Genomic DNA, 27,422 nt, shown 5'->3' with positions numbered 1-27,422 from the left:
GACTATGCACAGGGCTGGAGCGATAGCACAGCGGGTAGGGCGTTTGCCTTGCACGCGGCTGACCCGGGTTCGAATCCCAGCATCCCATATGGTCCCCTGAGCACTGCCAGGAGTAATTCCTGAGTGTAGAACCAGGAGTAACCCCTGTGCATCACCGGGTGTGACCCAAAAAGAAAAAAAAAAAGACTATGCACACGTATACACAGGCACAGTGGAATACTATGCAGCCTTCAGAGGAGACAAAGCCATGCAATTTGCTGCAAATCTGGAAAGTGCGATGGGCCCGAGGGAGAGGAACAGGACGAAGAAACCTCACAGGGAGTGTCAAACGCCCCATGGCAACAGGAATGAAGAGCAGGATAGGTCCCCAGGAGGAAGCTTGGCCCTGGGGCAGGGGTGAGGGGGCAGTTAGGGAAGGGAACCCGAGGATAATGGGGGCGGGGAAAAGTTCTGCCACAGAGGCAGGCTGGGGGTGGAGGCAAACTGGGGAGACCGGTGGAGGGTCGCGGGCACTGGTGTAGGGGCTGCTGCTGGAACGACACATGCCTGAAACAACCAAAGGTATCTTTCCAACTTTGTCATTCAGAGTGATTCAACTGAAAAATGAAAAACAAAATCATGCTGTTCGGGGGCCGAAGCTATAGCATAGTGGGTAAGGCATCTGCCTTGCATGCGCCCGACCCGGGTTCTATTCCCAGCATCCCATATGGTCCCCCGAGCACTGCCAGGAGTAACCCCTGAGCATCGCTGGGCATGACCCAAAAAAGGCAAAAAAAAAAAAAAAAAAGCATGCCTTTCTTCTTAAAAATAAAAAAAGGCGGTCACACACTTTCTTTGAAAGTAAGAACCCCAAGTCAGGTCCGAGTAAAGAACTCTAACAACAAGATACACGGGAGGAAACGATCACTGGCAGGAATCCGCACGACCGTGCACAAGACCATGGTTTCCTAGCTCCGGACGCCCACGTCACAATCAAAAAAAGCAAGACAAAGGACCTGAGTGACAGTATAGTAGGTTTGATCCGTGGCATCCCATAGGGTCCCCAAAGCACATCCAGGAGTAATTCCTGAGTGCAGAGCCAGAAGCAACTCCTGAGCACCGCTGGGTGTGACCCAAAAAGTCAGAAAGGAAGAAGGGAGGGAAAGAGGAAGGGAGGGAGGGAGGAAAAGAGGAAGGGAAGAAGGGAGGGAGGGAGGGAGGGAGGGAGGGAGGAAGGAAGGAAGGAAGGAAGGAAGGAAGGAAGGAAGGAAGGAAGGAAGGAAGGAAGGAAGGAAGGAAGGAAGGAGAAAAGAAACAAAAAGAGGGCCGGAACGATCGGACAGTGGGAGGACCTTTGCCTTGCACACGGCCGACCTGGGTTTGATCCCCAGATCGGTGCATCTCCGAGCACCGCCAGGAGTCATTCCTGAGTGCAGAGAGCCAAGAGCAATCCCTGAGCATCGCTGGGTGTGCCCAAAAAAAGGAGGAAAAAAAGAAAATGAAGAGCAAGGGCAAGGCCCCCTTCTCAGAGCCGCCTCTCCGGGTGGGTCTGTGCTGGAGTGGACGCGGCCGCCCGCTGGTCGCTGGTCGGAGCGCTCGGGGCTGGAGCCGCGCAGGCCAGGAACAGCAGGCGGCCCCTGGGGGCAGGAGCATCGACCCGACGGTCAAAGACTGTCCCTGTCCTGGGCAGCAGAGCCCGGGGCAAAGAGTGTCCCTGCCCTGCCCCCGCCCCCCAGGCCTGCCCCGGGGGCAGCTACGGCTCCTGCAGAGCAAGACAGAGCAGCCCCCTGGCAGAGAAGCTGTCGAGAGACGCGTCCTCAGCAGCCAGGACATGCAGGCGAGGCAGGCCTGCCCGGCTCTGGGCGGGCACCCGGGCACGGGAGCGTTGGGGCAGGGACGCGGGGCCTGCGGGTGCAGCGGGGAGGAGAAGGAGGCACCGAGAGCGCGGGGTGGGGCTGTCCCCTGAGTCACCGGGCATCGCGGTGTGGGAAACGGCCGCGCTGCTCAGAACACACACTCTGCTTTTACTGCCGCTTCGGGGGCACGGGCAGGGCGGGGGCTGACTCACCCCTGGCAGCGCTCCCCGTGCAAAGGGCCAGGGCCATCGTCCCCCCATGACAGGGCACATTCCTCAGTGCTTCGGTGCCACCCGCGGGCAGCCCTGGGACAGGGCGACCGGCCCTCCTCAGGCCCTGCAGCTCTCTGGGCCTCCAGCCTGCAGCACAGACTGATTCTGGGGCAGGAAACCCAACGCAGTGCGTGATTCCTTCCCCCTCCCCCGAGGCACGGCCGTCCCTGCCAAGGAGGCCGCCAAGGCCGCGAAGGTCTGGGGAGGGTCTAACTCAGGAGCTGGCCCCGGGGCTGGGGAGCAGACACGCCTGTCTCGGGAGGAACTTGGCTGCCTGCCTCTCGGCGGGGAGGGCCAGGGAGGCCAGGGGAAGCTCCTCCACCCACGGGAGGACCAGCCGTGCAGGCGGCAGGGGCCACAGTAGAGCGGGTAAGGCACCTGCCAACCCAGGTTCAATTCCCAGCACCCCACACGGTCCCCCAAGCCCCGCCAGGAGTGATCCTGAGCACAGAGCCAGGAGTCAGCCCCGGGGCACCACGGGGGTGGCCCCAAATAGCAACCAAGTCACAGCCGGGGCTGATGGGAAAGGGGTGCCCGGGTGTACTCGGCACCACCGCCTCCTGGCTGCCCCGGGCACAAGGTCCAATCCCAGACCTTCCGGGGCGCCCTCTCATGCAGGGGTAGGGGGAAGCCAGGAGGCTCCTAGTCCTCACGGCCTGACACCCAGGGGTGGGTGTGGGACAGTGGGGCGAGAGGCTGAGGCAGGAGGATCAACGATGACGGTCCCGCCTGGGCACCGGGATGCGTGTGCGTGTACCTACGTGTATGTGAACTTATGTGCATGTGTGCTTGTGTGTACATGGACCTGTGTGCATGTATGCATCGGCATGCTTGCCTATGAGCATGCATGCCTGCTGTGTGTGTGCATGCCTACGTGTGCAGCTAACAGTGCACGTTCCTGGGCATGTCTGTGTCTACATATGTGCCTGTGTGTGCACGCACGCACATATGTGTGTGTGCATGTGTGCATGTATGCACACATGTGCACAAATGTGTGTATATGTGCTTGTGTGCATGCCGCACACGTGCATACATGTGTGCATGTGTGTGCATGTGTACATATGTACTGTGTGTACACGTGTACTCGCGTGTGTGTACGTGCCATGTGCCTGCAGCAATGGTTCCAGGGGCCACCACCAGCCATGGGACAGTGACAGGCTGCTCACCTTTACCGGGGTGACTGAGCAGGTGGTGGGAGCAGGGCGCCCTGGCCCGTGCAGAGTCAGGGGAAGCTGTGGCCGGGGTGGGGGGTTCTGCAGAGGGTCACCGAGAGCAGAGGACGGCAAAGGCACAGTCTGGGCTGGGAAGGCCAAGGGGGGCAGCGTGAAAGCCCAGGGCCGGCTGGAGACGGCCAGTCAAGGGGAGTGGACCTGCTCCGACGGCAGCAGGGTCCCCGGGAAGGAGGGCCGGTGCAGCGCCGGCCAGTGAGCGCCAGGCCAAGGGAGGGCGCGGGAAGGCCAGGGCCCGCCTGGGTCAGCAGCAGGGTCGGCCAGCAGGTTGTGTGCTGGGTACGGCGGATGCGGGAGCACCAAGCCGCTGCCTGATCTTGGGCACGACGCCACCACGGATTTGGCACAGGAGGCGGAAGGAAAATTACCATCAACGGGCGCCCGGCCAGCGGGTTATTCAGCCTCCGAGCTGGGACGCCAGGAGCCGGGCGGCAGGTCGGGAGAAAGGGGAAGCCGGGCATGCCGGCCACAGCCGCGGAGCCCGAGTCCGGCGGAGCCTGGTCCAGGCCGCCCTCGGGAAGCAGCGCCAGCACCGGCACTCGCCAGAACACCCGGCGCCAGAGCGAACCGATTAGCAACACCTCCAGGAGCGGACGGACACAGCCCTGCGGGCGGCGGGCAGGAGGCCAGACACGGGGACGTGCCGCGTCAGAGGGGCAGGCGCAGCCCGCCTTCCTGGGTCCCCCCGTCTCGGCATCCCCCACGTGTGCACCACGCCGAGGCCCACCCGCACGGCCTCACCCACCAGCCCCAGCACCCGCCTCACAGGTGGAGGACGGGCGGAGGTCGCTTCCCAAACAGCCCCCAGCCGACCGCGGGTTCGGGGGCACGGGGGCCTCGTTCTGGGCCGGGCACGGGCGAGGGGCGCGCCAAGCACCCAGAGGCCCGGAGTGGGCAGGGGAACCAGATGGAAAACCATCTCGGCCCAACCCGGGGAGCAGGACGCCAGGGCCGAGACCCCCTCCCCACCCTCCGGCACCCAACTGGCACCTTCTCCACCTTCCTGCAAGAGGCCGGCGGGCACCCAGCCCCTGGACCCCACCGCCACGCACAGCCTCCAGGGCTGAGGGGCCAGGGGGGCTGCCGACCGGCAGGAACAAGACAGCCCTTCCCGGTGGGGACCCCGGGGCAGCCCACACAGCTGAGCCGAGTGAAATGGGGGGTCCAGTCTCGCCCTCCCCCGCCTGCATGTGCCCCAGGGCACTCGGGGGGCAGCGCACCTCTCCCCCTGACGCTGTGCAGCCAAGCACCCTGCAGCCAGAGCCAGCGAGCCCCCCCCGCCCAGACGCCCCACCTCTGCCCTCTGCCCTGTGTCAGGTGCCGCGCCCCAGCCACAGCCCCAACGGCCCCCCAGGCTCCCACAGCCCCGGGATGGGCTGCCCGGGACCTCCCAGGATATGGGCCTTGAGTTTCTGTTTCTGGAACTCACTGTGATTACACACCACGCTTCTCTCCCCTTCCGAGGGCCCTTGTGTCTCCCTAGCTCTCAGTCCTGCCTGCCAACACACACACACTCTCACTCAAGACACACGCACACAGACACACAGAGACACGTGCACACACATACACACGTACACATGCAGACACACCCACACCCACACATGCACACACATGCGCTCAGACACACGTGCACACACTCATGCTCAAAAATACACATGCGTACAGACAAATGTGCATGCATGCAACAGATGCACACACTCAGATGCATATACCTGTACACACACACACACACACACACACACACACACACACACCCTCCCTGAGGAGACTCTGCCTGCCAGCTCTCCTGCCCTTACTGTCTTTTATGGGTGGGTCCTGGCAGATGGACGGTGCTCGGTCAGACACGCCAACGGGTGACTCAACCTCGCAGATCGATGCAGACCCTGTGAGGTAAGGGCCCGTGCCAGGCTGGAAGGCTGGGGGTGGGGGGGCCCAGCTCCCCTGGGCAGCTCTGCGGCAGGCCAGGGAGGAGGGGCCGGGCTCCCCGCAGGGAGAATGGGTGTCCAGGGTGCAGCTGCCGGCTGGGCCCCGAACTACCCCCCGTGCGCAGGGAAGGGGCTCACCACTGACAGCGGCACTCGCGGACACCGCTCTGGGAGGGGCCCCTAGCGGCACTGGGCGCCCTGCTGCCTGAACACAGCCCCCCTGCGCAGGCCCACGAGCCCCCGCCAGATGCGCCCGAGGGCTCCTGCAGCTCCGGGAGAATCCCCGTCAGCAGCTGCTGACACAGCCGGGGAGAGCAGAGGGGCCAGGGGCAGCAGCTTCCTGACGGCAACTGCGGGGCCCGCACATCCCGACAGCTGCCCTGGGGAGGAGAGGGGCCGCGTGGGAGGGGTGCGTGGGAGGGGCGCGCGGCCCAGTCCCGCAACACCCTCCACGCCCCGTGGTCAGCGGCCTGGGCGCCCGGGGGCAGGGAGACGGGGTCCCCTTTCCACTGGCGCGGCGGCCAAGAGCAGGTAAGATGGTGCCCGAGGGCGCCCGCGCGACGGGCTGGGGGCTCCAAAGCAGTGAGTGGTGGGCTCAAGCCTCCTACCCAGGAAAGAGCACGCCCCGTGGGCCACACCAGCCCCGGCACAGCGCACACCCCCCGCGCGCTGGGTCTGAGTGAGACAGGCCGTGGGGCAGGAGCCGGAACCCACACCCGCTACCCCTGGCAAGGGAGAGCTCTGGGTAGGGTCACCGCGGCCTCGGCAGCCTGACCAGTGACCACTGGCTGCAGCCCTCAGAAACACACGCACGGCTACATGCATGCGTAAGAGGCCACACACACTCAGTCACACACGCAGTCACACCTGATGCACTAACATACACACATACAAAGGCCACACAGAGTCATTTGCACAGAAACCAGCACACACAGTCACACAGACACATGCAGACACACAGTCACACACAGACATGCAGACACACAGCAGGCCCTGAGTCTGCCCGTGACCCCGCCAAGTTTTGGTTCACGCCCTGACCCCAGGCGCCCACGGCAGACCAACCCGCCATGCCCCGTCACCTCCAAGCACGTGGCAGCCGTCTGCAGGGCTGACCCAGCCGCCAGCTCACCAAGGGGGACACGTGCGACACCCCCCAAGTGGAGAGAGAAGGGCCAGCCCTCTGTGGTCACGACACATGCTAACACCTGGCCACGACACGCAGGGCACGGGGCCGGAAGCCAAGAAACGCGAGGAGTCAGGGGGCTGTAGGTCAGGATGTGTGCGGCGCAGGGGGGCTGAGAGCGGGGGTGTGGGGGGCTGAGAGCGGGGGTGCGGGGGGCTGTGAGGGGGGGTACGAGGGCACGGGGGGCTGAGAGCGGGGGATGCAGGGGGTGGGGGTACAAGGGGGCCGAGAGCGGGGTTCCGGGGGTGTCACAGGAATCCCAAGCAGCCTCCGCTTGACTAGACGGTAAGAGCTCAGCTCTGTAAGATGGCTCCCTACACGGGGGCTGAGAGCAGGGGGGTGGGGGCGCAGGGGGGCTGTGAGCGGGGGGGGGGATGGGGGCAGTGAAGAGCTGAGAGCGGGGGTGAGGGGGGGCTGAGAGCGGGGGTGCAGGGGGTGCGGGGGCATGGGGGCTGAAAGCAGGAGGGTGCTGGGGGTCTGGGGCTGAGAGTAGGGGCGCGGGGGGCTGAGAGCGGGGGTGCAGGGGTGCGGGGGGCCGTGAGCGGGGGGCGCAGGGAGGCTGTGAGCGAGGGTGCGGGGGTTCGGAGTTTGGAGGCTGAGAGCGGGGGTGCGGGGGGGCGTAGGGGGCTGAGAGTGGGGGTGCAGGGGCACGGGGGTGTGGGGGTGTGGGGGGCGCGGGGGGGCTGTGAGCGGGGGTGCAGGGGTTGCGGGGGTGCAGAGGGGCTGTGAGCGGAGCACCTGGGTCTGTGGGTCTGGCCGCAGGGCCGGGCGGCCAACCCCAGGTCCCCCGGCTGCCCTGTGCCCCTGGTCTGTGCAGACTGTCGCAGCTCAGGGAAGGGGCTGAGGGGCCACCCGGGGACAAGGCACATCCTCTCAGCGGCAGGCGCAGTCTAGGGCTCAACCTCCTTCTAAGCTCCCTCGGGGGGCACCTAGGAAGACCCCGCTAGGAGCCTGGCGACCTGGAGGCACAGCAACAGGCTCTGTGTCCCCGAGGTGGCCCCCACCCCCCGGAGAGCCCAGAGGGGCCTTTGCCCAGACGTGACTCCTGAGAGGTGTCCCGGGCACGAGCAAACCTCTGGATCACCCCGGTGAAGTCTCCGAGCCAAGCCCCCCTGAGGCCCGTTCTCCAAACCCGAAGCCAACGCCAGCCGGGGGGAGACGTTCCCATGACAACAGCTTTAGAGGCGCTCCAACCAGCCTGGCCCAGCCCGCCCCCAACCCATCCACGGGGCCCCCAGAAGGCCCCTCCCCGCCAGCAGGACGGGGTGTGACCAGGGCACCCCGCTGGGCGGGAGGCTTCACGGCCATGGGGCGTCTCAGAAACCCAGGCTGGAGATGGCGTTGGGTGCCCGGTCCCCTGCTGGGTGCCCCAGTACCCCCCCCCACCCACTACCCACAGATCCCCGGGTCATCACCGCTGACCGGGGGCGGGGCTCGGCAGGAGGGCACCAGCCTGGCCCGTGCTCGCTCCCTGGCACGGCGGTGAGGAACAAACACTGAAGCAGGAATCGGGGAAATAATGGGGGAGGGTGGCCTGTCAGCCTGTCCCCATCTGGCTCTGGACCCAAATCCCACGTTCGTCCTGAAGGCAAACAGGCCGGGCCCACGGCCAGCACAGGCCCCTCCCCACCCTCCCCCTGCGGCGCCCCCCACCTGCCCCCTCCCCGCCGCCTGTCTTCTGGGGGCCCCGTGAAACGTGCGGCCCGTCACCCTTCTCCCCAAAGAATTGTTTTCCTCCCGAAAGAGGAAACGCGGTGCCTTATCAGATATCCGCTGGGCCGGGGCAGAGACGGGCCGTGAAAATGGATCCGCGAGAGGGAGCCGGGCCTGGGAGGTCACCCCGCGGCCACCCAGGGCGTCCCCGAGGGCGGGCTGGGTGTGGGCGCCCTGGGTGGGACGGGCTCCAGGGGCCCGGCCAGTACCTCCCCAGAGAGCCTCCCCCCGCGGCTGCCCCCCACGCAGAGGGGCGCAGGCTCTGCCCGCTGCTGGCCCTCCCACGGGCAGTGTGCCCGGGCGGCAGGGACCCCGGGCAGGGAGGGGGGTCTGCTCCCGCTCACCCACCAGGGCACCTGCTGGCTGGGGGCTGCCACCCTTTACCCGGGAGCCGGGGGGCGAGGGACGGAGGACCCGGCGTGGAACAGCCCGCCCTCCCCCAGTGCCCCCGACTGCAGAGGAAGCAGAGACCCGGGGAAGCGCTGCTGACGCGTGGATCCCCCCAACTTCGAGGAGCCCACACAGCCCTGGGAAGAAAAGAGGGGCTCGCAGCACACGCCTCTCCACGGCCTGCAGCCCGCGAGCCCCCCAGGCAGCCACCATGGGCACGGGGGTGGGGGGAGGGGGAGGCACGACCCTGAACACACGGGAAGGAAATGCCGTCGGGGGTCGGAGAGCCCCTTCATCCTGAAGGGGAGACACGGACGTCACCTCCCCCAGCTCCACGGCCTGGAAGTGGGGGCGCCAGCACCCCCCACGCCGGTGACAGCCCGACCCCAACTGGTTAGCGGGCCTGCGTCTCCCTGACCGCTCCCTCTGACGGCGGGGGGACAGGCCGAGTCAGTGTGTGAGCAGGGGTGGGGGGGGTGCAGGGGGTCCCGGGAAATCCCTGAGCCCCGCGAAGGGTCCTGCACGCAGTCACGGTGCAGAGAGGAGGGGCTCCCCGCCCAGGCACGGCTGGGGGGTCCTCTCCTGCGTGTGCCCGCTCAGGGCCACTGCTGGTGGCCGGTGCACACAGGGACATGGACGGGCGGGGGGCAGGGGGGAGTCACGTCCAGGCCCTGCGGGGCCCTGGGCACTCAGGCGTGTCCGGGAAGGGAGCAGGGGCGGAAGGAAGGTGCCCAAGCCGGGGCCCGGGGACAGCAGGCAGCAGCGGTGGTCTCACCTGGAACCTGTACACCAGCTCCAGGGACTGGCTGTCGTTCTGGTCGGCCTCGAGGATGACATCGGTGAGCTTGTGGATGATGACGTCCAAGGGGCCCTGCTCCTCGATGGGCCGGTTCAGGTTCAGCTGCAGTGGACACGGGCGGGGGGGAGAGAAAGCTCAGGTCTGTGCCCACCCTGCCAGGGCAGAGAGAGGGGCGAGGGGAAGGCCGGGCCCGGGGGAAACAGGACGAGGCCCTCGGGTCCGAGAGCCCCGCCCGGCCAGGCGCTGCGTGTCCCCAGCGCACCCGGACACCAGGCTCTAAGCCGGGTGACCAGGTGGCCGGGGCTCCTCGGGCACCTCACAGCCCCACACCTCAGTCTGAGCAGAGAACACCCCCCTCCCGCGCCAGAACCCCACACACCAGCACAGCAGACCAGGGGGTCCCCGGCTCAGCCCTCCCCAGCGCCCTGCGCTGCTGTCACGGGGGAGGACAGGGCAAGGGGCGGCGCGGGCTGAAGCCACCCAGGTCCCGAGCCTGCGCTGGGGCCCAGGCAGCTGCCCCCGTGGCCCCACTGGCTTTGAGCCCCGGCCTCAGGCCGCATCCCCACACCAGCAGGAGGCTGAGAGCGGCCTGGGGTCTGTCCCCGGGGTCTGTCCCCGGAGGCCCTGCCCCAGGCTCCCTTGGGCCGGGCTGCGGGCAGCTCGCAGGGACACTGACACGGCCCGCCCGGGCCCGCCCCTGCGTCTGTGGTGTTTTGGGGTCTCCTTAGCAGTGCCCGGCAGGCGGGGCCACTCCCAGTGACAGTCGCCCAGGCAGGCAGGCGGGGGTAACGCCAGAGTCACTGGGGCCACACCCAGCTGTGCCCAGGGTCAAACTCAGGTCCCGGTGTGAGCAGGGCCCGAGAGCCTCCCCACGCCCCATCCGTGAGCCTTCCGGAAGCCCAGCCGCGTCTCGCTGAGGTCACGCATCCCTCCGTTTTCGGGGCTGTGTTTTGCCCCTGGCGGTGCTCAGAGGTGACTCCTGGGCGTACCCGGGGGGACGGAACCTCAAGCAGGGTCAGCTTCCCGCCAGGCCGACGCCTTCCCCCTGCTCTGCCCCTCTTGCCGCCCCCCCAACCCGCCTAGAAACAACAACAACATCCCGGCCTTGCCCTGCCCTGGTGACCAGCCCGCTGGCCCCTCATCGGGGCGCCCTGACGGGGTCCTCCCAGCGGGGGGCTGGGGGTCAGGCCCCGGCCACCGAGAGGTAGGGAAGGAGAGCGGCAGCAGCGCCGGGATGAGCTGCCAGGCTGCCAGGAAGGTGCTCGGGCATAAGCCCACCCTGCCTCGGTTTCCCTGGCCCCAGGAGGGGGAGGGAAGGTCCCTCTGATCCCATCAGCCCCTGCTCCCTGGGACACACGAAGGCACAGAGCCAGGAGGGAGGGAGGGGGAGGGGCGGGAGGAGCGGGTGTCACTCAGGGGCACCAACGCGGGTCCGAGAAGGGCGCCGTGAACAGGACAGACGAGTCCCACACCTGGGGGAATGGGACGCGAGCCCTGGGCTTGGTGAGAGGCCCCCCAAGCCTCCACACAGAAGCCCCCAGATCTCGCAGGCCACAGGAGGAGACTGGGGGGTGCAGGAGGCCGCTGCGGGGGCCCAGGGGCTCTGGCCTTCGGGGCATACTCCGAGCCCGTGTGCTTCCGAGAAGGGACGCGCGGGGAGGGCCCGCGGGAGGGGGGGCGTTGCCCCGCTCCAGGAGGGCCGGAGCACCTCACCCGGGCCCTTTGTTTCCTGTCCCCGCTCCACCCCGGCAGGGAACGTTCCCAGGGACACGCTGTCCTCCCCCGAGCCCAGGGTCCGTCTGACCGGTCCCCCTCAGCCAGGAACCAGGCGTCCCCGTGAAAGGCAGCCAGAGCCGGGGGCAGGGGCGGGGGTGGCCTTGCTCCCGAGCCACGCCACCCCCGAGGCCCGGGGCTCGGAGACAAGGACGCACTGTCCCCGGGGCCGGCAGGGCTGGCCAGAACGGGGAGGGCCGGCCGGAGGGGGACAAAGGCGCACAGAAGCCCAGTGGCCCCAAAGTCACCTCTGACTTCTGAAAGACAGACCCTCCGCCCCACCAGGCGTGGCTCGAGCCGTCCCCTCCCGCCCGGGACACGGGATGGGGACAGGCCCCCGAAGGCCGCCGGAGACCCGCCGCAGCTACGGCCCGGCTCCCACCCCCGGCTGGCCAGCTCCTTACACCTCACCCGCCCCTCCGGGGAGCCTTGGCAAGAAGGGAGGTCCCGCAGGCTCCCGAGTCTCCGAGGGGCAACGAGGAGGGGGGAGGGGAAGCAGCAGGGGACAGCTCCCCTCAGAGGTGTCACCCGCAGGGAGGCGGCCGGGCCCCGGGGAAACACGGGCAACTCTCCCTGGAGCCCCGACGGGCACTTCCTGTCCGCCCCCTCCAAGGGCGGGGACCCCCTCGGCTGGCGCCCGAGCAGGGGGGGCGGGCTGTTCCGTTGGTTCAGTCCATTCTCTCAGGGGCCTGTGGCTCTCCCGGGGCCCCCAGCCCACGAACACGGCTCGGAGCAGCACCGATGGGGCTGTCCGGAATGGCAGGAGAGGACAGGGGCGAGGGAGGGAGGGACACTGTCCTCCGGACGGGGAAACTGAGGCACAGACAGACCACACCACCTGTGTGAAGTCCCCAGGGAAATCTCAGGGGCTTGGGGTTTGGAAGCTTCAGCAGGTGGACCCCAGGAGGGGCGGGGATGGAAAAGGGGGGCACGGAAGTCCCGCCCTTTTTGGACGCCTGGCTCCACTCCCCCTCTTCCCTCCGGACCTCCACCTGCACCCCCCCCACCAACAAACACAAGGAGGTGTCTGGGGACCGCTGAGTGCCAGCTGACAGGCAGGGGGGGGGGGGAAGGGGGCAGAGTGCCTGGGGAGGGGGCTGAGCCCGAACCTGCTCCCCAGAGAGGCAGGCAGGAAGAAGGGGGGGGGGGCAGTCTCCACCATCCCACCCACGGGTATCCTGCGTCTGGAGCCCAGCTCGGGGGCCGGGGGGAGGAAAGGAGGAACGCAGAGGACGGGGGTGTCTCTCGCCCACGGCCCCCTCCAGAAATGTCAGCTATTGTATTTCCCTCTTCCTCCTGCTGGCACCAGGGCTGCCCAGTGGAAATTTCCCTGACGCTCTGGCCCTGCGAGCTTCCGTCTAGGCCAGCATCTTAAGTCTGCAGAGCCAAGGTCTCGGGGCTGGTGGACCCCTCGGCGCACGCTGCTGCCGGGGTGAGGCTGCGGGTGGGTGACGGTCCCCAGGGACGCGGGGAAGTGCACCCACGGCATCCCCACGCGCGGGGTCGGGGCCCCAGCGGGAGAAGCACTGTGTGCCAGCGGCAAAGGAGCTCAGCGCGGGGCCTGGGGAGAATCAGGGGGGCACAGTGCCCCTCTGCCAACAACACGCAACCTCCCGAGATCCTGCGGGCACCCAGGGCTCTTCCTCCGGTCGCCCTCCCCCTCGACCCACCCTGCAGAGCACTGGTTCTCAGCCGCCACTGCAACCGTTTGACTAGAACTGAACTCTGTCTCCCTCAGGTGCAGACACGCCCGGGAGGCGGGCAAGTGGGCACCGAGTCGCACACAGAAGCACCCTGGCTCCGCCAGGAGAGTTCAGGTCTGGGCACGGCAGCAGCCCGTCATCTGGTCTCTCCCGGGGCGGGGGGGGGGGGGGGGAGAGTCGGGTCTGGAGCCTCTCCCAGGGGACGACGGCCTCAGAGAAGTGCGGGCTCGGTGGATCCAAAGACCCAGGCAGAGACCCACTCCGCCTTCCAAAGGGGCACCCCGTGTCCTGCAGGGGGGGGGCAGAGGCGGGAGGTCACGTGGGGTCAGCAGGCGGGGCAGGATGCTCACCCCATCGGCCTCTGCCCCAACCGGGGAGGGAAAACTTTACAAAGACTCCCTGCCCCGTCCCCGTTCCAACCAGCATGGCGACAGGCAGGGCTGCAGGGCCTGACCCCCCCATGCCGCCACAGCCACGCAACGCTGACGACCGAGGATTCCTGTGACTCCTAATTTTGAGCCACCAGCATCGCTGCCACGGGCTGGAAAGTGGCGCGCACTTGACCGCAGTGCTCGGGGGCCCCAAAGCAAGGGCCTGAGTGCAGTGTTCGGCAGCCACGGTCCGGAGCGGAATGGAGGGACAGACCTGTCCGGGCCCTGAGACCCAGAGGGTCCAATAAACGGGCCGAAAGGCCCAGCACCGCGTCCACAGAACCACCAGGCACCATCTCACCCACACCGGGGGTCTCCGGGCCACCCGAGACCCTGCTGGCTGGGGACCCGCCCAGCGAGGACAGGCACACAGAGGGGCAGGTTCTGCTTAGAGGGGCGGGCCGCGGTGAGACCCCCTTTCTGGAGGCGGGAGGTAGCAGTTCCAGACTGCCCTTGGGGGTGGAGCTTGTGGCTGATTCTAGCCAATGAGCGGGCAGGTGCGTCACTTCCTGGGAGGGGCATTTGACCGCAGGGCACAGGATTGGCTGCAGCTTGAGCCGATGGAGGTCCAGGCTGGACCGTGGCCTGCGGGGGGCGCGCAGCCCCCAAGGGGAGAGACTCGGGATCCAGGCCGTCCCCCGCCGGGCTCAGAGCGTACAACTGTGTCCCTGTGGGGTCTGCTCTGCCCACTCGTTCCCAAAGCCGGTGTGGAAGGACCAGGAGTGGGCGGGGCTGAGGGACCCTGGGGGGACAGGCCAGCTGTGGATGGAGCCGGGCCAAGGGCGGTCCCTTACGGTCTGGGGGCAGGACCACCAGAGCGGCCACCCCGAGGCCCTTCACTCCGGAGGTGCGGGATCGGAGCCCCTGGCCGAGCGACCCCGCCCGGGTGGGCTGCTGCCAGCCTGCCGCGGGGCCTGTGGGCTCGGGGCCGGGCATCACAGGCTGGCGGAGAGGAGGACCAGCCTGCGGAGCCGCCACCCGGGCGTGCCCACCCGGCCATGCACCGATGCCGCTGGTCAACGATCCACTTTCACCCTGCCTCAAAGGCAAATACTGTCCCGGTCCCAGGTTTATTTTGCTCTCTTTGGGCCACTCCATGGATGGGCACCGTCCTGCAGCTGTCAGCTCCCCACCATCACCACACACACACACACACACACACACACACATGCGCGCACGCACACACACACCCCATACACATGAGCACACACACCTCCACATACCCCACCACATGAACACACAAGTGCACATACACACACACACCCCACCACATACACATGCACGCACACACACCCCACCACTGCGTGCGTGCAGACACACACCCCTCACACCCACATACATACCCACATGCTCACACCCCTCCCACATACACACTTTGAATTATGGTAGCTTCATTATATGGCTTAATATACAGAGCTAGCTGTCATTCTCTGTGCTTATTCTTATAATTTCCCCGACATCCCCCGACATCCCCCTACATGCCTTTAAGAAACGCGTCGGGACTGCGGGTATCATTTATAGACAATTTAGAGAAACCTCGCAGCACGACGCTGGATTTCCCAATTTGCAGCTCACATCACAAATGACTAATTTTCCTTTTTAAATGTCTATAATATGCTCCAACGAACTAAGAAAAGACCAAAAAGAAAAAAAAAGAGTACAAACATCTGCTCAGACTTCGGTCTGGGGAATGAAGAGCGGCGACTCTGGCACCCGTGGGCAGCACAGCGGGCACAGGCCCGGGCCAAGCCCTGCACATCACCAGGGCACTGCAGGGAGCAACCGCCAGCAGCGAGCCAGCAGCAACCCGAGTACCCCTGGGGAACCCCCAAATAAACACAGACCCCCGAGGTCCCACAACGGCTGTGTTCTCAGCCACGCTAGTGGGGGCCTAGAGCAGCCTGGGGGAGCACCGCTCCTGGGGTCTGAATCCTGCTGGCGGGGAGCCTGCTGGGGGGCCCTGCCCCAGGGTGTGTGCAGAGCCAAGGCAGGAGCAGGCTCGGAGCCACAGAACTGACTTCAGGGGCCCAGGCACGGGGGCGAGGGAGGCGGCACGGGGACCAGGGCTCCTGGCGGGCATGCTCACCCCGGCGGCGGGCTGCTCTCTCCCTGCCACCGGCGCCCGGCTCCCAGCCACCCAGAGGCGTCCAGAGGCAGCGCTGGGTCCCAGCTGGCCCCCTCGGCCAGCGTGTCTTACATAGCAATCCGCTTGGCCAAGGTGGCCGCGGCAGGGGGAGAGCACCCCCCCAGGGCACGGGACGGACATCGCGACTCAGCAGCAACTCTCCAGAAAACGTTCGGGAACGGAAAGGGGCGCCGCGGGTCCTGGGTGACAGCCTCGGCAAGCACGAGGACACGAGGAGGGCGAGCCTGTCTCTCTCTGTCTCAGAGAGAGGACGACTGCTCCGTGGGTCTCTCACACACACTTCTCTACTGTGACCATTTTCGCTAGACCCTGGCTGGTGAGCACAACCACGTGCAACGACACGACTACCTGCTGCGTGTGGCTGTCTTAGTCACCTGCCACACAGCCACTAGCCATGCACCCACCCGTCACCCACCCAGCCACTCACCGGTCACTATCCATCCACCCACCCCTCACCCACCCACTCTCCATACAGCCGCTAGCCACCCATCTGTCATCCATCACCTACATTATCCATCCATCCGTCATCCATCTATCACCCATTCACTCACTACAGCTGCTACCCATCCACCCACCCATCCGCCCACTCACCCACACAGCCACTACTCAACTGTCCATCCATCTTTCCATCCACCCATCCATCTCTCCAACCATTCACCCATACGCCTGCTTCCCATTCATCCATTCATGTCCCCCTCTCCCCAGCCGGCCATCTAGCCTCCGTCACCCACTCATCCATTCACTCATTCAATCATCTATCCGTCAGCCACCCAACCATCCACTCACCCATCCAGCCGCTACCATCCATCTCCCCAGCCGGCCATCTATCCTCCATCACCCACTCGTCTGTCCACACTCATTCACCCGCCCACCCCCATCCCCCCATCCCCTACACACCTCTGCACATCCACCTACGCCTCCATCCACCCATGCATCAGTTACCCCTCACCTGTCTATCACCCGTCTACCCAACATCCACTACCATCCGTCCACCCACTCACCCCTCTGCTCAGCCGCCTTCCATCCATCCAGTAGTCACTCTGAGCGGATATTTTGTGTCTGGCACTGCTGAGACCGAGACAACCAACGTCCCTGTTCCCAGGGACCCCACACTCTGGAGGACGAAGTTAGGCAATAAATGCGATCATTCCGGATCATTCCAACAACCAAGCGGAACAATACAGGTAAAATCGGTGTGAAAAGCAAGATGGGCCTGCTACGGATTGAACTGTGCGCCCCCCCACACACACACAACCCTAGCACCTCAGAATGCGATCCTACTTTAAACGGGGTCACTGCAGAAGTGGAGTTAGGATGAGACCCAAATCCAACATGAGGACTCTGGGTATCCCCAACACCCCCTACACGAGCTCACAGACAGACAGACAGACACACACACACACACACACACACACACAGTCTCGAGTCAAAAGGCAGGCTGCACACCAGAAGCTGGGTTGGGCCAGAGGAGACACATTCCTTCCCAGCCTCAGGAGGAAGCCTGCCCTTGACCTCGCCTTGGCCTCTGGGTCTAACCTCAGGTCTCAGAGCCTCGCTGGCCTCTCCGCCTGCTCTTCCCACAGCAAGAGAAGGATCCCCGGGTGGTCGGGGACGAGCACCCAGCAATGGCGAGGGCCCTGCCCCGGGGGTCTGGGGAGGGGACAGGAGCGGGAGGGCAGGAGGGCGTGCCAGGGGCTCCCGGCAGCAGGTAAGCAACGGCTGAAGCCCTCGCTCCCTCGGAGAGGCCCCTCCGAGGCACTGCCCCCGCCCTTCCCGTCCAACGCACTTACAGGCCCAGCTGAGGCCCAGCCCCCTCCCGGGTCTCCCAGAGCTCAGCCCAGAGGGGACCCCCCAGCCGGGGTCCCCACGTCTGCTCCCAGACCCTGCGCCCTTCACCCCAGCCGGGCCCCGGTTCCCGGCCAGGACGGCCGTCTTCTGACAACAGCAAACGCGCCTCAATCTCCGCTTTCCCCGGAAGGGCATGGGGCACTCGGGGCACGGGGGAAGAATCCACCGCGGCCCGGGTACGTCTTCAGAGCGTCTCAGCAACACCAGTTCCCACAACGTCCCGATTCCCCGTCAGATGTCTGCGAAGGCTCACGCAGTGCCCTCCCTCTGTTTATCCGCTTCCAGGGGGTACCCTGCCAGGCGGGGATTTGCTAACAGGTCAATGAAGCAGTATTAAAAAAAAAAAAATTCTATTTAAATACTCAAAAAGAAAAGCCCAGCTTAAAAACCACTGCAAAGGTGCTGGGCAGTACCACGTTGAGGGCGACAGCTCCCCGGCGGGAACCCTCCTGACCTGTTCTCGGGCAACAGGCCAAGCACGCACGTCCAGACCCGACTGCATCACCCCAGAGCTCCCGGCAACACGGCTGCGTGGGCAGAGTCTCACGCCAGGACGCGGCCGCAGCTCAGCCTGCGAGAGACTGACCGGGGATGTGGGGCCGCCACGCGGTGTCGGCCGCGGCTGAGGGATGGGAGCAGCTGGCTGCGAGCGATGGAGCCCCCCGCCCCCCACCCACCACAGGGAAGTGACAAGAGCAGGGAACACACACACATACACAGACACAGAGACACACAAGAGACAGACACACACAGATACACAGACACACAGATACACACAGACACACAGACACAGTGCACGTACACACACACACACACACACACACACACACACACACGGTTCCCAACAGCCCCACCCCCCAGACTCCCCAGCCCTGGCCAGGAAGTGCCAGGCAGGTGTGGGGCACGGCAGACAGCAGGTGTGGGACAGGGGTCACAGCAGGTGTGGGACACGGGTCACGGCAGGTGTGGGGCACGGGTCACGGCAGACGGCAGGTGTGGGTGGAACAGGGGTCACGGCGGTGTGGGACACAGGTCACGGCAGGTGTGGGACATGGGTCACGGCGGTGTGGGGTGCTCCTCCCAGGAAACTGGCCGGAGGGAAGAGGTGGAGGCTCTGGTCCCCGAGGTCTACACTCTCAGGGCCCACGGCCACTGAGCCACGAGGACAGTAGGGGGACTGTGGCATGTGGCCAGCTGGGCTGAGAGGAGGCCAGGAGGACCCTCGGGAGGCACCCGGGGAGAGAAAGATCTAGAACAGGATGGGGAGAGGCAGGCGGGCCCGGGGCTGAGGATGGGAGGCCAGAGTGGACAGGCAGTGCGGCCCGGGAGAGGGAGAGGCTGGCCGGCCTTTCAAGGCCAGGAGGGAGAAGGAAGCCGGGGGTCCCCCAGGCCCACGACTCCGGAGATGCCCTGCTGCAGCCCCCTCCCTCCCTCAGGAGCGGAGGAAGGTTCTGGAACACCCACGGCAGCCGACCAAAGGCAGCGTCCGGGCGCTCAGTGGGAGCAGAGCCCTTGCTTCTGACCCAGGAAACCTTCCTCCCTGGGAGCGCCCAGGCCCATTCACACTGGAGCGAGTGCCTTCCAGAACCTTCCACAGGGACTGGAAGTGCCAAGCGGCTCCTGGCATGTGCCCCATCCCCGGGGCCTAGCGCACCTCAGTCATCGGGTGCCCCTGGGGCCCTGGACGCGCCCTCACCCTCCCCGCCGCCCCCCCAACCGCGAGGTGCCGGGTCCCTCTGCCCGGCTCCACCAGCCACATCCCGAGACCCTGAGCCCGGCGGCGGGCAGAAGCGGGAGGCAGGGTAGCAGCCCTCTGGCCCCGGGAACACTCCTGACGCCCAGTGACCACCGGGCAGGAAGGGAGGGAGGGAGGCCCTGTCCGCCCGGGCGCTGCACGCCTGCATGGCTCCCCTCAACCGCTGGGGAACCAGACGCCCACAACAGGCTTCCCGGCCAGTGAGGACCCAGGGGGCTCCCCTGCCCTCGAGTGGACCTCACCAGGGAGGGCTGTCTGAGCCGCCCATAGGAACAGGTGTGGCGGGGCAGGGAGCATCCAGGCTCCCGGCCCCCCTTCCCGCAATCCCTTGATCCTCAGCAGGTCGACCCTAACCCCCCGCCATGGCAGAAACGGACACACAGGAGCCCCGACCACAGCAAAGCCCCCCACCGGCGTGCGACCCCCACCATCACAACCACAGAAGGGAGGCTGCATATGGATGCAGTAAGGGGGCCCCGTGCCCAGGGCTGGGGGCTGCCCACACCCAGGGTCTGTCCGTGTCTGGCATCTGTCTGTCCACATCTGGGGTCGGTCCGAGCCCAACATCTGTCTACACCCGGGGTCTGGACACACCCGGGGTCAATCCATGCTCTAGGTCTGCTGCCCCAGGTCGTCCCGTGCCTGGGGTCTGTCGCACCCGGGTCTGTCCACGCCCACCGGCCCAGGTGGGCTGCACCCGTCTGCCCGCGCCAGTTCCCACAGAGGCCGCTGCGTGTCGAGCTGCAGGAAGCGCTGGGTCCCAGGGTGGCCGCCTCTCGGCCAGGACTGCCCGACCCGCCCTCTGCCCCCCGCACGCCATCTTGCCAGCAACGCCCCTCCTTGAATGGACGGCGTGTCCCCCAAGAACCCTCGGCTGCGTCTGGAGCAGAGTCCTGCAGACCCCCCCCCCCGCCCCACACCGTGCCGGTGGAGCCCCCTAAGGGCGACCCTCGGGGTCCCATTCTGCCTCCCAGCTCAGGCCCCGCAGGCCCGCACGCGGCCCTGGCACCTACTGAGGGGGGCCAGGTTCCTTCACCTCCCCTGCAGGGCCTGCACCCCATTTCCGCCCCACCCCTCTTCCTCAGAAGGCGGCGCCCTGCTCCCGGGGAGAGGTGCCCCGGCCCCAGGCCGTCAGGGATGGTGGCCGGGTCGCCCAGGGCGGCTGTGAGCCCTTCAGCCAGTTCAGCGAAGTCCTGTTCCTTGAAGGTGGAGGCACCACTGTTTGCCTGAGGGTCACTCCCCGGCAGGGCTGGCCACGGGCAAGGCCAGCACTCCCTCGCAAGGCCAGCGGAGCTCTGGCCCCACGCACAGAGCACGAGAAAGTGGCAGGGCCAGGGATGGAGCGACAGGTAGCCCACCGGGCTCGAGTCCCAACATCCCGCCAGGAGGGACTCCGGAGTGCAGAGCCAGGAGGGACCCCCGAGCATCGCTGGGTGTGGCCCCCTCAAAGAATTGAGACTGAGGGTCCCGGCAAGAGTGCAGGGGCACCCGGGGCCCAGCCTTGGGGGACGCCCCCCCCACCTTCCAGCACAAGCAGCCACAAGCCCATCTGGGCTGCTGGAGGTGTGGCCGGGGGCACCCCCTCCCTGGCCCAAGCCGTGCAGACCTCTGCCTGTCCCCTCCAGCTGCTGCCTCCCCACAGCCCGGCCCATGACCCCCGGGGCCCCACCTCCCTGAGTCACATCACAGTTGGGGGCAGGGGCGGGCGAATCCTGCACAACTGCAGGAACCCAGCATCAGGGCATGGGCTGATGAACCCAGGCTCGGGGCAGGAGTCTGTGAGAGTCACCCCACACGCCAAGGCGGTGACATGCGGGGTCCACAGCCAGCCCTCACAGAGTCCCCGCTCTGCTGGGGGTTGACAGGGCTGGCACTGTCCCCCGCACGCTACTACACGCCAAGAGCCCGTGGGAGGCACAACTGCCACATTTCATCAAGAAAACCCAGGGCCAGGCACGCGGCAGTTAAGGTCAGAGTGAGGCGGGCTGCCACGCCAGTCTGCGGGTGAATGCACGCATGGACTCATGGGCGCAGGAGGGATCAGTCCGTGCGTGGGTGGATGGATGGGTGGGACAGACAGAAGGGTGGATGGATGGATGGATGGATGGACGGATAGGTGGATGAATCAGCGATCAATCACTGGATGAATGGGTGGGTGGTTGGATAGATGGACGGATGGACAGGTAGATGGATGGATGGATAGGTGGATGAATCAGTGATCAAATGTTGGATGGATAGGTGGGTGGGTGGATAGATGGATGACAGACAGGTGGATGCATAGATGAATGGGATGATGGACAGGATGGACAAACAGGTGGGTGGATGGATGGGTGAATGGGTGAATGGGTGGATGGGTGGGTAAGTGAGTGGGTGGAATGATAGACGTAGGTGGGTGCATGGACCAATGGGTGGACAGCTGCATGGATGGGCGAATGGGTGGATGGATGCATAAGTGGATGGATCAATTGATCCATCGTTGGATGGATGGGTGAGTGGCTGGATAGACAGACAAATGCGTGGATGGATGGGTGGGTGGGTGGGTAGAAGGATGGACGGATGGATGGATGGATGGATGGATGGATGGCAGGCATGATGAATGGGATGGATGGACAAACAGATAGATGAATGGATGGGGAAGCGTGGGTGGGCGAGATGATGGATGGGTAGGTGGGTGAGTGGATGGGTGGTCAGACAGCTGGATAGATGGGTGGGGCTGGGTAGATGGGTGGATGACTAGATGGGTGCCAGGGATTGAACGCGGGTCAGTCTCGTGGAAGGCAGGCACCTTACCCCCTTATGCTACCTATCTGTCCGTCTCCACCCATTTCTTGTAAAGTCCTCCCTCCCTGTCCTGACCCCAGCCTGGGGCCAGACCCGGCAGTGCTAAGGGGTCACTCCTGACCAGGCTTGGGGAACCATCTGGGGAGCTGGCGGTCCGAACCCGGGCCTGCCACATGCGGTCTGGACCGAGTCCTTTCTTTACTGAGGCGGATCCTGACAGTTCAGTGCTGCTCCCAGCTCTGTGCTCTGGGCTCATCCCCGAGAGCCAGGGAGACCATACGGAGTGCAGGGGAGAACCAGGCAGGCCATGTGCAAGACGAATGCCTCAAGCCCGGGCTGTCTCCCCGTCAAAGTCACTGTGACATGACACTGCAGAAAGCACAATGACCCTCTGGGTGGACACTCCATCAACGGGCAACGCTCAGGGTCCCAGAGCCACGTCCTGGATGCAAACTCGGGCCTAACCGTGTTCCACACTGCTGCCCGGAAGTTGTGATAAAGGCCCCGAGGGGATGCTGGCCAGAGAAGCACAAAGCCCAGCAAGTGCTCTCGGGCCCCACGTGGCGTCACTGCTGGGCTGCCAGAAAGTGCCGGGCCTGTTCCGGGTCACCGACCCCCACTGGGCAGGGCGGCACGGCCCAGGGTGTGGGGCTCCATCCCGCCTGTTCGGAGGTGCAGATGGGCGGGGCGGGGCCCCTCGGTTCCGTGAGGGGCTTCCTGCACCTTGGCCTGGGCCCAGCTGCCCCTCGGGAAATGGGGGGGGGGGGGCGGGGGGGGTAGCCAGGCAGAAGGTTCCGGATGCGGCAGGAACAGGAGGACGTGCCAGCGGGCGGGAGAAGAGGGCCACCTTGCAAGGAACAGACACTGGGTTCGACCCCTCCCTCCCAACGGGCGCCCAGTCCAAACTCCAGCTCGTGGCCCGGTGGGGCTTAGGGGCAGGGACACATGCCCACGCCCTGATGCTGACCCGGGACTGGCCACCTGCATCACAGGGCTGGGCAGCCCAAGGCTGGGAGGGCTGTGTGTGTGTGTGTGTGTGTGTGTGTGTGTGTGTGTGTGTGTGTGGCAGGGAGTAGTGGGGGAGAGCTGCTCTGTGTGTGTGTGTGTGTGTGTGTGTGTGTGTGTGTGTGTGTGTGTGGCAGGGAGTGGGGGAGAGCGGCTGTCATGGACACAGACAGCTCAAAGGGCTGAAAAGGCCAGGGGAGGAAGACAGGCAGGGGAGGAAGACAGGCAGGGGAGGAAGACAGGCAGGGGAGGAAGACAGGCAGGGGAGGAAGACAGGCAGGGGAGCTCTGCTGGCCCGACCCGCAGCAGAGGGCCCTGAAGACAAGCAGGCATGGGGGGCCCAGGTCAGTCCTACCACCCCTGCAACACACACGACACACACACATACACACGTTTGAGCCCCAAGTCAGTCCTACCACCCCCTGCAACACACAGGCGCACACGCGTTAGCCCCAGGCCTTCCTACCAACCCCCTCCAACATACACATATATACACATATACACACACATACGCATCCATACAGGTTCCAGCCATTCCTATTGACCCCCACCAACACACACATATACGCACACACAGACACACACACAGAACATACATGCACACGTACACACATTGGCCCCAGGTCATTCCTACCTACCCCCTCCAACACGCGTACACACATGCGAGCACACACACGCACACACGTCCGTCCTGGAAATTCCACAGGAAGCTGACAGGGGGAATGCCAATCTGCCCATCTGCCCCCCACCCCCACCCCCACCCCCACCCGGGCAGGGCAGCCCCACCCCCTGGCAGAGCAAAGTCTGCCCGAGAGAAGGTGCGCCCAGGGTCCGCAGGGCGGGGAGGAGGCAGCAGTTATCTGCGGCTGATAAAGGGGGCTCCGGGCACAGGCTGGCACCCCGCTCCGCACCCCGGCCCCGCCCACTCCCCACCCCGCGCCCCAGGGTTCAACTTTGCTCCTCAGACACCGGCTGTCTCCAAGGCCACTGCTGGGTGCCACGACCACCCCCCCCCGCCGCCCTGTGAGGAGACCCCCCCACTGCTGTCATCCTAAAACCCACCGAGGGCCCCTCTGGCCTCCCCCTCAGGTCCTTAACCCAACAAGGGCGTGTGGAGGGCAAGGACGAAGCCAACCCGGTGGGGACTTGGGGTGGCAAGGGCCCGCAGGAGCCAGCACTCGGGGACACTGGGGACCAGAGGCAGGGAAAGTGGGACCCCATGCCGGTGACGCCAGCCCTGAAGGGCCAAGCCCAGGGGGCAGAGGCAGGACAGAGGGGAGGGTGCAGGCGCACCAGCACGGGCCAGTCCGTGTAAGCCCGGAGCAGCGTCGGCGCGGCCCACCTCCCACGCCCCAAAAAGGATCCGGTCCAGGGGGGAGAAAACCCTTGGCGTCAGCAGCAGCCTCCGGGGTGGACACGGCTGGGGCAGAGGTGAGCCCAGGACGCAGGCCCGGGCCATGGGTGGGTGGCAGGAGCCCGTCTGGGGGGCTCAGAGCCCCGAGGGGGTCGCTGTCCTCTGTCGGGGCAGAGGAAGAATCGGGAAGACGGAAGAATTCGGGCCCCTCCCCCCTCCCTCTCTGGAGGAGGAAACCAAGAGGGTGGGATGGGGGGCGCACAGGGACCCCAATCTGTCCCGGAGGGCCTCCTCCCAGGGGCAGGGGACAAGGCAGACGGCATGGCCGGGGTGGGGGCTCCCACTGCTCCCTGGGGGGCTCTGAGCACCTCCCACCCCCTCATTATTCATCCGGCAACAAAACCCAGTGACGCCCTCAAGGCGTCGTGACAAGGCAACAACCCAGGGCTGCGTCCCCACTCCCCATGATGGAAGCCCCGGACAGTGGGACCCCCGGCCCTCAAAAGGGTGTGCGGGCAACGGCACTGTGATCAGCCCCGGCCACGCTCTCTGCCGGGCTGGCCCCGGACGGGGACCCCCAAGGCCGCTGGGCTGAGCCTCGGCCTCCTCAGCCCTCCCTGGAGTTGGCGAGACGGGACGCGCAGGGAGAGGGGCCGACCGGGAGGGGCCCCCAGTGCAGCCCCTGCGAGAACTTCCCTTCCCAGTTCCAGCCGTTCGGTCCCAGCCTGGGCCCTCTCGCGCTTGGCAATTAGGAACGACAAGCCCCACCCACGTGACGGGGCCGAGACTAGAGAGACAGATGGAAGCCGCCCCCCAACTCCTGCCCGCCCCACCTCAGCCCTGCAACGGGGCCCACGTCCCGGCAGACGTCATCACGTCCAGGCGTCCCCCTGAGAGGAGGAGCAGCTCAGAGACTGCCGGGGGCACTGGGGCCCCCAGGCTGGGAGAGACCAAGAGCCCCAGGGCAGGGCAGAGAGGGGCCACTGGCAGGACATCTGTCTGCTTCCTCCTGTCCCTAAGCCGGAGGTGCCACATGCCCCCAGGGGTCCGCCGGCCACCTCCTACACCCCTGCCCGCAGTTCTGTCTATGCGAGGAATCAAAGCCGACAAACGCCCAGGCCTCCCCGAGCCCCAGGTCTGCCCAGGGCTGTGCCAGCGGCCACCAGGGTACAATCACCATGACCTCCCCCCCCCCACCACCACCACCAAGTGGGGCCGCTGCCGGGAGGCTCCGGTCACTTCCAGGCTATTCTGAGGCTAGTGGGTCAGGGCCGGCGTAAGGGTCTCTGATGGGGGCCTGGGTGCCCCCCGGAGCAGCACTGCATCCCCGGGCCCTCCCGCTGAACGACCAGCCCAAGGGGCTGAGAAGGCCCAGGAGCCAAGGAGAGCCTGAGCACTGCTCGAGGGTCACCCACCCCCCAAACACACGGGAGAGCAAATGCCGAGGGAGGAAGCGGTGCTTGGGACAGCCTGTCTCGGGGGTCACCAGCCCCGAACACCACACAAGGAAGAGCTGAACACAGAAGGGCGCTTCTTGGGCCGTCCCGTCTCCGGGAACTGTGCTCTGTCTTCCGCCTCAGGGATGGGGGCGCCTGCTCCGTCTCCCGCAGCCCCCGGGGGAGGGCCGAGCCTCTCCAGGTCAGCCACTGCCCGTGGAGCCAGAGTTCGGGTCCTGCCCTTCCCGGCCTCGGCACTGACCCCATGGGCACAGCACACCCCGGGGCTGCCATTTCTGGTCTGGGGGACCGTTCGGGGGGAGCTGGGGTCCATGCGGTTCCAGGGACTGAACCCGGGCCTCCAGCATGGCCCCTGTCCTAACCAGGCCCAGAGACAGACAGGACAGTCGAGAGCCCGGAGCCCGAGGTGGGCACACTGTGGGGAGGGGCAAGGGGGCTGCGCAGAAACTGGGCCAGACCCAGCCAGGGAAAGCAGAGAGGGCTTCTCAGAGGCGGTGTCCCGGGCACTGCCTCACCCACGAGGCCTCAAGCTGCCCAGAGAGGTGGCCAGAGGGCGGTGAGGGCAGACCCTGCAAAGAGGGGCTGGGGGGGTGAGGGGTGTTCAGGACAAACCCGATAGGGGGAGAGACGGAGCCGCCGGGCCAAGGCGCCTATCCTTGGGGGGGTCCTCAAAAGCTCAGGAGTGGGCGTCACAGGTGGGCGGCACCTGAGGGGTCACTGACCCGCAGACCCAGTTCCCCAAGCCCCGCCCAGGGCTGGTGGGGGCAGAGGGGGAGGGTCCCACCATCATGCGGCCCCCAAAGCCAGCCCTGGCCGAGCGCTGCAGTCCGACTCCAGAACGTTCCGGAGCGCGGGAGCCGGGCCCGGGCCAAGCCTCCCCCCCCCAAGCGCCCGCGTTGCCGTGACAACAGGCCACAAACAGGGGCGCCCAGGCCTCCGCGCCATAAACAACCCTGACAGATTCAATAAATATGGATGTACTACAGCAATTTGCGGGGAATTTATGAGAAATTAAAGACTGGGCCCGGACGATAAACATCCCATTTCAGAATCTGCCCCACTTCAAGTTAAATAAACCGCGGGCAGCATTCTTCCAGCGTGACGCCGCAGGCCGGCACCGGGCCCTGCCAGGAACCAGCCGAGACCCCAGGGCCACCGGCCGGCCCCCAGGGAGCTGGGCGCGGCACCGCCCTCACGGGCACCTGTGCGGGCCGCAGGCTCCCGCCCGGGAAGGGGGCACAGGAGCGGGAGGAAGGGGCAGGGGCGGGCGGGACTCGGCAGGACGCAGCCAGGCCAGGGCCAGACCCAGGCACACACCTGCAAGCCTGCGGGCCCCGGCGAGAACTCAGTGGCCGGGTAGCGCACAGCCTCGGTCTCGGCCCCGCCTCACGGTCACGGCCGGACTCTGGGAATCTGGCCCCTCAGGAGCCCGGGGGGCTTCTTCACTCAAAGGGATCCCCACGCGTTCTCCCCCTCCTCGGGGGCAGGACGGCGCCTCGACAGCCGGGGGGACCACCCACACCCCACCCCGTGACAGCAGCACCCCTGAGAGGGAGAGAGAGGGTCTCAGCGCGCCCCCCAACACACACACACCCTCTCACTCATCACTGTCATACACACACACACACACTCATCACTCTCGTACACACACTCACACACTCATACACACACACTCATCACTCACACACACGCATCACTCTCATACACACACTCACACACACTCAGACACACACTCACACATGCATCACTCTCATACACATACACACACTCATCACTCTCATACACACACACTCACACACATCACTCTCATACACACACACTC

General features: G+C 66.0%; 1 protein-coding gene across 2 annotated transcripts in view; it reads right to left on the bottom strand.

The window, feature by feature from the left end:
* The window catches only part of ITPK1 (inositol-tetrakisphosphate 1-kinase), an 82,335-nt gene that overhangs the window by 24,743 nt on the left and 30,170 nt on the right, over positions 1–27,422 (bottom strand). For both annotated transcript variants that reach the window (XM_055130135.1, XM_055130136.1), the window contains exon 3: positions 9,323–9,448. In XM_055130135.1, coding sequence (XP_054986110.1) covers positions 9,323–9,448 — 126 coding nt within the window. The remainder of the gene's footprint in view (positions 1–9,322; positions 9,449–27,422) is intronic.

Source organism: Sorex araneus, chromosome 3 (assembly GCF_027595985.1).
Source record: "Sorex araneus isolate mSorAra2 chromosome 3, mSorAra2.pri, whole genome shotgun sequence".
Taxonomy (NCBI): Eukaryota; Metazoa; Chordata; class Mammalia; order Eulipotyphla; family Soricidae; genus Sorex; species Sorex araneus.
This window is presented reverse-complemented; position numbering and strand designations above follow the sequence as displayed.